Source organism: Muntiacus reevesi, chromosome 5, assembly GCF_963930625.1.
Source record: "Muntiacus reevesi chromosome 5, mMunRee1.1, whole genome shotgun sequence".
NCBI lineage: Eukaryota > Metazoa > Chordata > Mammalia > Artiodactyla > Cervidae > Muntiacus > Muntiacus reevesi.
The window spans coordinates 25,120,830-25,129,640 of record NC_089253.1 but is presented as its reverse complement, the minus strand read 5'-3'; the positions used below and the strand labels follow the sequence as shown (position 1 = coordinate 25,129,640).

Genomic DNA, 8,811 nt, shown 5'->3' with positions numbered 1-8,811 from the left:
GGGACTCTGTCTTTGCATTTTACCCCGGTTTATGAGAAAAATGTGTGTAGCCCTGTGTCCGGGACAGGAATGTGTTTGTCTCTTGGCCAACCTCTGTCGTCCCCCAAAGCCTGGGGTCACAGTTAGGTTCCAGGAGGCCTTGGCACGGACTCCTAGAGGGGCGCGGCCTGAAAAGCCTCTCTCCCGGGGGCAGTAAAGATGGGGTGTAGGAGGGTGGGGGTGGGGTGGGGGGAGGGGGAGGGGCGGGGCCTCTCCCGACTCGCCGGCCGCCCTCCTGCCCTGAGCCCCAGGCCGGGCCGACTCCAGACGTCTCATTGGCGGTGTCTGCCGTGACGTCGCGGGGATCGCAGACAGAAGCTCCGGCGCCCGGCGCGGGGGAGGAATCGTCGGTCACCGGGGCTTCGTTCCTTCATCGCCTGCCTCACCTGCGGCGCGTCCCGGGTCGCTGCCGCCGCCGCCGCCGCCGCCGCCGCCATGGTGTCCCCGGTCACTGTGGTGAGTGTGTGAGCGAGCGAGCGGGCCAGTGTCCGGCGCGGCCGGAGCCCACCGACCTGGGGACTGAGCTGCGGCAGGCCAAGCCGCTGGGGGGCGTCGGCGGGGCGGGGGGAGCGTCCGAGGAAAGGCAGGGATCCGGCGGCCGCCCGCGTCCCCCCGGCGGGAGGCGGCGCGGCCACGGCCCCCCGCACCCCAGACCCCGGCGCCCCTCTTCCATGCGCCCGCCGCCGGCTCACGGGAGGGAGGAAAACAGCAGGCACGTGACTCGGAAGCGTGACTTTGATCTCCGTGTGTCTGGCGCGGGTTGGCCGGGTGGCCCCCTGGGCGAGGAAGGGGACGGATGCAGGGCCTCCGGCTCTGTGTGAGCAGACCGCAGAGAAGAGGAGGGGAGCGGGAGCGGAGCTGGAACCTCCTGGGAGTCTTGTTCCCAGTTTGTTCCCTCGCTTTCCTCATCTTTACAAGAAGTCTCGGGCAGTGTAGGTGACGCCTCTGAGTCTAGGCAGCCTGGATCACGCGCAGAAGGGAAAAGGGGTCGTTCTCTATTGACACCGCTTGTTCAGACTTTCTCACCTGAAGTTTTGTCTCTTCTCCGCCCCTCTCCTACTCCTAGCGCTGTGTTCTCCAAGATTGTCAAAGCCTCCCCAGCTACTCCTACTGTTTCTTCTTCTAGGAAATAGGGGGCTTGGGGGAGGGCTGTGGAGTAGATGCTTCCAAGGGCTGGCAGGTGAGGCCGGGGAGATCTGGGGACTGTGAGGATAAGCTATCTCCTCCTCTGCTGGTGTCTCTGCCCTGACTAGCCTGCATGGGGGAAATCTCCATAGGAAGGAGCTCTGTCATCTCTTCTCACTGCTCTCACCCCTGACAGAGCAAGGGCAGGCTTAGCCCCTGGATCTACATCTGCCTTTTCCCAGCCACCTTCATCACAGTCTGTTCAGTGCCAGGTAACCACGGTCTGGAGGTCTGAGAGTCTTGAGTGTGTACCCGTAGCCCTGAGCTGGGCAGCTCACTGGGCCAGAGACCTGTCTCTTGGGCAGAGCATGAGTATACCGGGAACCTCAGCTCCTTCGCATCACTCTCTGAGCCCCAGTACCAAATGTCCAAGAAAAACAGCTTCAGGGGATCCCAGATTCAGAATATCCGCAGCAGCTCCCTCCCTGAGCTTGCAGAGTGCCTACATGGCCTGGGAAACAACCCTTCTTTAGCTGCCCTCCCTCCTAATCCGGCTGAGACCCAGTCAGCTGCTCTAACTTCCCACTCTCAGTTCCTCATCTCCTTCCAGCCTGACTGCTGGCTTCAGATCAAAAGCTGGTGAGAGAACCCTGCCTCCCCTTCCTGCCTCTCTTTCTGATGTGCATGAAGTTGCTTTTGTTCTCTGGGAAATGAGATTGACTGACACCCTCTCCAACCCCCCAACCCCTGAGATTGCTGGTATTTCAGGGACAGTTTTCTTGCTCCCCACTCATGGGTCCATTTTTCTAGGCAGCATCCCTGTCTCCTCTCCTTGTCCTTGATGGTACTTTCAGGCTAGGGCAGCTAGAGTGGAGGCTGAGTTGCAGAAGAGAGGCTGGCTGAGAAGAGAGCCTCTGGGGGCTGAGATGGTTGACAGCGCTTATTCTCACGTATTCCTGGCACTCACCTGGTGTCGCCGGTCCCGTGTCCTGGCCCCACTGCTGAGGATCACGAGTTGGCCAGCTGTGGCATCTCTGTGGTTTGCTGCTGACTCCCCTCTATTCTAGACAGCTGGGGATTGATGCGGCCAGAAAGAGGCTGAAGGGGCTTTGTAGGGGGAGAAGGAAGGGGCAGAAAGGGAGAAGCCTTGGGCTGCCGGACACTATCCCAAAGTCTGCTTTCTGTCCAGTGACTATTCTGGTCCTGCCCCAGGGCCAAGAATGGGACGTGAGTAGCAGGCACAGTGGAGCCCTTTGTCTTCCTAATCATTTAAGCTTCAAGTTAATGATGGGCTCTTTCATACTGGCTGCTTGGGATAGGTCAAACTGGGTTTCTGTGTCTGTCCTCCCTGCTTTGGAGGTGGGCCTGTCTTTGGGGTGAATGCCTGGGCTGAGGGTCTTGCTCTGAGCCCCGCTCTGGGCTCCCACGCTCTGAATGCTGCCTTTGTCCCGTGTCTTCCAGGTGAAGAGTGAGGGACCCAAGCTGGTGCCCTTCTTCAAGGCTACCTGTGTGTATTTCGTGCTCTGGCTGCCCTTGTCCAGCCCGTTGTGGGTCAGCGCCCTCATCAAGTGCCTGCCAATCTTCTGCCTCTGGCTCTTCCTCCTGGCCCATGGCCTGGGATTCCTGCTGACCCACCCCAGTGCCACCCGCATCTTCGTGGGGCTTGTCTTCTCCGCCATAGGCGATGCCTTCCTCATCTGGCAGGATCAGGGTTACTTTCTCCACGGTCAGTCATCACAGTCGCCACCTGGGAGTAATCTTGGGGTTGGGGGCTAGAGGACCCTGGGGAGGGGCCAAGGATTTAGGAAAGAGAATTTTTTTAAAAACAAGAACATGGGGAATTTAAGGGGTTCTGAGGCCAAAGACTTTTGGGGCCCCTGTTGGCGGACAACCTTGCCAGCGATTCGGTGATCTGTTCTGGAGTACCACAGGAGAGTTTGGAGATATATCTTTGCCTTCGTGGATTTCTTCCCACCCCTGTTACTCCCCCGGGAGAGCTCCTGGGTTATCCTAAGCACTCCACTCCTACCCCGACCTCCTGTTTTCTCACCTGAGTTTGCCTTCAACATCCCATCATCCCCTCTCACTCCCAGGTCTGCTGATGTTTGCCGTGACTCACATGCTGTACGCCTCAGCCTTTGGCATGCGGCCACTGGCTCTTCGGACAGGTCTGCTGATAGCAGTACTGGCGGTCCTGTGCTATGCCGTCTTCTACCCAAACCTCACGGGTGCCTTCACCTACCTGGTGGGGGTCTATATGGCCCTTGTCGGCTTCATGGGCTGGCGAGCAATGGCGGGGCTACATCTGGTCGGGGCAGCCTGGCGCTGGACTGAGCTAGCGGCAGGCGGTGGCGCACTGCTATTTATGGTCTCAGACCTGACCATCGGCCTCGACAAGTTCTGCTTCCCTGTACCCTACTCGCGGGTATTCATCATGTCCACCTACTACGCCGCCCAGATGCTCATCGCCCTGTCAGCTGTCGAGAGCCGGGAGCCAGTGGAGGACTACCGACTGAGCAAAGCCAAATGAGGGTCAGGTTCTGGTTACCCCTCTCTTCTCCTGGGACTGGAGTCCAGAACCTGGGAGCCTGCCAGAGCTGGATTGAGATAACCACAGTACCAACCTGGGGCAGCAGGTATCACCTGTGAAATGTGCAAGTTTGAGGGATAAGCAGGAAAAAGATCCTTCTAGCAGAGCATGGTCCAGGACCATGTTGAGAACTAAAAAAAAACAGCTTCATGCTCATTGCCGGAGCCAGGATCTTCCCACCTCTACCCCATCTGGACTGTCAGAGCCCCTCTAGAGGGCTGTGGTGCTCAGCCTCTTGACCTCCCCCACTTCTACTAGATGAAAGAGTCTGACTCACCCACTTCCACTCTTTCGGATTTACACAGAGTTGAGGGAGGAGGGGAAGAGTCTGTGCTGAGATGCCCAGGGCTTGAAGCCCCTTTCACAGGCCTCTAGATGGAAAGACTGGATGAGAGTGGAGTCTCCCTTTCCTGCATCTATCCTCATTACTTGAACAATCTTAATGTCTAAGTGTTGGGTGGGAAGGTGGAGGGGTGTCTGTCCAGGTAGGCAAGACTGGGGACTACTTTGGCCTCGGAAGTTCTGCGTACCAAGGATTCAAGTTGGTCCCATCTCTCAAAGGGCATCCCAGAGCTCAGGCCCCACACCACTACCCTCAGACCCTGTCCCCAGGGCTAGGGTGAACCATGCCAAAGGAAGGGGCCAGCCTGTGTGTGTGTGTGTGTGTGTGAGTCTTATCTGTATGATCTTTCTTCCAGCCTGCCTATGTCTTACTCTGCCAGCTGTCTCTGACCTGCTGTGTGTCAAAGTCTCACAGGGAAAGGGCCTCAGGGAGCTGCTGAGGGGTTGCTGAGCCTGGCTCTGGGAGCTGGGCCACCCCCCACATACACACCCACTCTCAGTTCTTTCCTCCTTGCCCCTCCTGCACTGGGATCCAAAGGAAGGGGCTCCAATGACACTCTCGGGTCATAAGACCCAAGGCACATTCAATGCAAGGCGAGCAAGAATGGGACTACTCCATCCTGTTGCTCACATGAAAAAATAAAATAAAAAAACCCACAAGAGTCACTGGCTGCCCTGCTTGTCTGCCTGTGTGGCACGTGCCTGTCCTGGAGAGGTGGGGGTGGGGGCATGGCACCAGGGGCCCTGGATGTCCTCATGGCGCAGGTCACAGTCCTGGCCAGTGCATATTGGCGCCAGACTGGCTCTGTGACTGGTGATACTGTGCTGGTTGGAGTAGGTCTCACTTTCTGATCACGTGTGTGGGTGAGGATGTAGTTCAGGAGGATGGGGGATGGGTAGGAGTTGCCACCATCCAAACTTGTCCTTAGTGCCCTCCCCTATGGACAGGTGCCCTGCATCTCATTACTTGGTGTCCTCTACTGCTACCCACCTCCTGCCCTCCACAGCCCAGACTTGCTACCTGCTCCAAAATAATCCAGATTCCCTTCACGCTTCTCCTCCTCCCTGGAGTCTGGGCTCAGCTGAACAGCTGGGAGGAATGAGATTAGATTGCATGATTCATGCTTTAGATGTGAAGCCCTGGCAGAATAACTTGTCACCTGACTCCAGGGGCATTTTCATCTTAATGAGCAGCTCCCTGACCCAGAGTAAAAAGGGAAGTCATGGATGGTAATGAATACTCCCATCAGTAGAGGGGTTGTACAGATGTGGGGATGTGATAGACTCAAGCCCTGTATGGGTGTTGGATGAATCAGTAATTTTCAAATTAGCATCTGTACAGAGATTAGTGTTGGGAGCTGAAAGTGAAAGTCACTCAGTCGCATCCGACTGTTTGCAACCCCATGGACTATACAGTCCATGGAATTCTCCAGGGCAGAATGCTGGAGTGGGTAGCCTTTTTCTTCTCCAGGGGATCTTCCCAACCCAGGGACCAAACTCAGGTCCTCCCACACTGCAGACCAATTCTTTACCAGCTGAACCACCAGGGAAGCCCTGCTGGTGGGAACTAGCAAAAGAATAAATTAGAGGAGGGAGGTTCAAAGACCCCCATCCTTGTTTCAAGTCCAGTAGCTTAAATTTTTTTAAGGAAGAGTTTGCTGCTGTCAAACATAGTGAGGTGGATGACCAATCCCTTCTAGCTCTCAGATTCTCGTAATTCTCAAAGAGTATGAATATGCATGAGTGTGTGCTCAGTCACTTACTTGTGTCCAACTCTTTGCAAGCCCCTGGACTGTAGCACACAATACTCCACTGTCCATGGGATTTTCAGGTAAGAATACTGGAGTGGGTTGCCATTTCCTTCTCCAGTGGATCTTCTTGACCCAGGGATCGAACCTGTATCTCCTGCATTGGCAAGTGAATTCTTCACCACTCAGCCACCTGGGATGCCCAGATAGTAGGAACCCTGGACACTAAAGAGGCAAGGTCTTGATCCATTTAAATCCCAGAACTGAAGACATACCTACTTGTAGGCTTAGCAGGCTGGGGAGGAAGTTGAAAACTTCCCTGCTAAGCCCTGAGGGGAGGGCAAGGTACGGTGCAGTTGTGGAGGAGGGGAAGGCAGGGCAAGGCCCAGCCAAAAGGGGACTGGTCACTCCCCTTGTGGGTGGGTTTAGAGCAGGCTCTCAGGGGTTGGTCTTCTTAGTATGCCTATCCCACTCCCAAGTCCCATTTCCTTGGTCCCTGGTGCACACCATGTCAGGAATATACGCAAAGGCACACTCAGTGCATTGTCCCATCCCTTCAGTGAATGTTTATGTTGACAAACACTACAGAGCATACAGGACCTCCCTCACCGGGACCACACAGAAGACAGGCCAAGAAGCCCCACATCACAACATCCTCCTGATGCCTGGGCTGGGCTGGAGCTCACTTAAGGTGCTTTGATTTCTTCTGCAGACTCTCAGTGACAGATGCTAGAATTGACGTGCCATCTTTGAAAGAGCAAAGAAAGTATTTGTCAGTGTGAATGACCCTAGAGACAAGGGAACCTCCAAACTCCTGGACTTTGAGTCACTGTGCAGAAACCAGGGGCTGGCCCCTGCCTAGGATCCTCAGTCCTTCCCAGCTGCAGTCTGCCAAGGTCAACCGAGTGTGTGGGGCCAAGAGCTGCCAGTTATTCATTTAATGTATGCCACGCATTGTGCCAGGCACTTCTATGCACTCTCATTTAATCCTCATAACAGCCCTAAGAAGTAGATGAGAAACAAGCTTAGAGTGGCTTGCCAAGGTCACATGGCTGATTAGTGTTAGAGCCAGGGCCTTGTGCCCATGTGCTTACAACCAGAATTAAGTTGTCAGGGATCTCTCTAGCCGTGGAATGAGAGCTGGATGTCTCCCATGGTGCCTTTCCTGGCCTAGTTCTGTTACACAGTTCAGCAGCCACTGTGGAGGCATCATCTCAATGCCAGGCACTTAGCTGAGTACTTGAGAGACAGAGCAACAGGACATGGTCCTTTCCCCAGAGAAAGACATCTGTAACAGGATGGTTACAGTCTGTAACCATGGAGACTGGACACCAAGACATGCCATGGAGACTTCAGAGAGTGGCAGAGGAGGAGGCTGGAGAGGTAGGTGGTGGGGGGTGATTTTTATCTAAAGGATCATGACAAAGCTAGGAGGCTTAAAGCAAAGGGGGAAGAGCAAGGCAGGTCATCTTTGCATTTAGAGAGTTCATGCAACTAGCAGTCTAGCTGTGAAAACAGTAGAATGTGTAGGAAGAAATAAAACATTTCCCCTACCTGTGCACACATGAGCAGAACAGGCACACCTGTGTGCAGAGGGAGGGCCTCCCTCCTATCATTTCTCCCTCGTGTGCTTCAGTCATGTCTGACTTTGCGACCCCATGGACTGTAGCCCACCAGGCTTCTCTGTCCATGGGATTCTCCAAGCAGGCATACTGGAGTGGGTTGCCATGCCCTCCTCCAGGGGATCTTCCCCAGCCAGGGATCAAACACGGCCTCTCCTGCAGTGGCAGGCAGGTTCTTTACCACTAGCGCCACCTGGGGGGAAGCCTTTATTCCCTTCAGCGCCTCCTGAATATCCTTATCCTGGACCAGTATAGTTTTGTCTTGGTTGCACATCAAAATATAATGAAAATTCTGTCAATATAAAAGATTCCTTTTAGAACCCTGCCATGGAGATTGTGCTTGTCAAGTCTGGTTTAGACTTGCTCACTACTGTTTTTTTCAAATGCACGTTTAGGCCCACCAAGGGTTGCAAACTACCCTGATGCTGGGAGAGATTGAAGGCAGGAGGAGAAGGGAACGGCAGAATATGAAATGGTTGGATGGCATCACTGACCAGAGGGACAATGAGTTTGCGCAAGCTCCGGGAGTTGGTGATGTATAGGGAAGTCTGGTGTGTTGAAGTCCATGGGTTTGCAAAGAATCAGACACAACTGAGCCACTGAACTGAACTGAACTGAAGGGTTGCAAACTACATTGAGCCACTGAACTGAACTGAACTGAAGGGTTGCAAACTACAGACTCTTGAGGGATTGCCAACTCCCAAGTCTGCAGGGGCCAGATACATAAATGATACGGAGAAGATGGCAGAGTGATTTGAACTATGGTCAGTTAGAGAATATTTGCACCACCCCATGGCAGATTAAATAAAAGACTGTGTCAACCATAGGAAAATAATCGAGCAACCTCCCACAAGACTGCCACTTTGCGCCTCCACCCCAGGTAGGGCTCAGCCCGGGCGCCCACCACCTCCAGGCCTGCCGGAGCCGGGCTCGGCGCCCTCACCGTGGACGGTGGGCTTGTAGCTGCCGCCGTCCTTGCCCAGCTGTTCTCCACCAGCACGCTGTACTCTGGCCCTTGCAGAGGGTGACGGTGGGCCGCGGGTTCCCCAGGAAGGCGCGGGTCACGGTGCAGTCCTGGCCACGCAGCACCGTGTGCGGCTTGAGCGGGGTCAGGAAGCGCGCACGTGGCGCCAGTCCTTCTGTTGGTACTGCCTCAGCTTGGCGCTCAGATCCTCGACTGTGCGGGGGTCGGGTGGGAGTGGGGGACGTGGCGAGTGGTGAGCGCACCCCGAGGTCCCCACCCACCGCACTCCCGCCTAGAGCTCGGAAGACGTCCCGGAGACCCAGCTCACTAAACCCCGATGACCTGGGTTAGATTCCCACACACCGTCAGCTCTAGGGTCCC

The 8,811-nt window shown here is 55.3% G+C and overlaps 1 protein-coding gene across 1 annotated transcript; it reads left to right on the top strand.

Annotated features, from left to right (window-relative positions):
- Nucleotides 1-298: 298 nt before the first annotated feature.
- TMEM86A (transmembrane protein 86A) lies at nucleotides 299-8,428 on the top strand. The gene is made up of 4 exons (XM_065937259.1): nucleotides 299-495; nucleotides 2,626-2,890; nucleotides 3,258-7,227; nucleotides 7,862-8,428. The coding sequence occupies exons 1-3, from the start codon at nucleotides 475-477 to the stop codon at nucleotides 3,692-3,694; spliced, it is 723 nt and encodes a 240-aa protein (XP_065793331.1). The 5' UTR covers nucleotides 299-474; the 3' UTR covers nucleotides 3,695-7,227; nucleotides 7,862-8,428.
- Nucleotides 8,429-8,811: the final 383 nt, after the last annotated feature.

Coding starts and splice junctions, on each gene's coding strand:
- TMEM86A (XM_065937259.1), top strand. CDS start 475: ATGGTGTCCCCGGTCACTGTG. Junction 496..2,625: donor TGGTGTCCCCGGTCACTGTG/GTGAGTGTGTGA, acceptor CGTGTCTTCCAG/GTGAAGAGTGAGGGACCCAA. Junction 2,891..3,257: donor TCAGGGTTACTTTCTCCACG/GTCAGTCATCAC, acceptor TCTCACTCCCAG/GTCTGCTGATGTTTGCCGTG.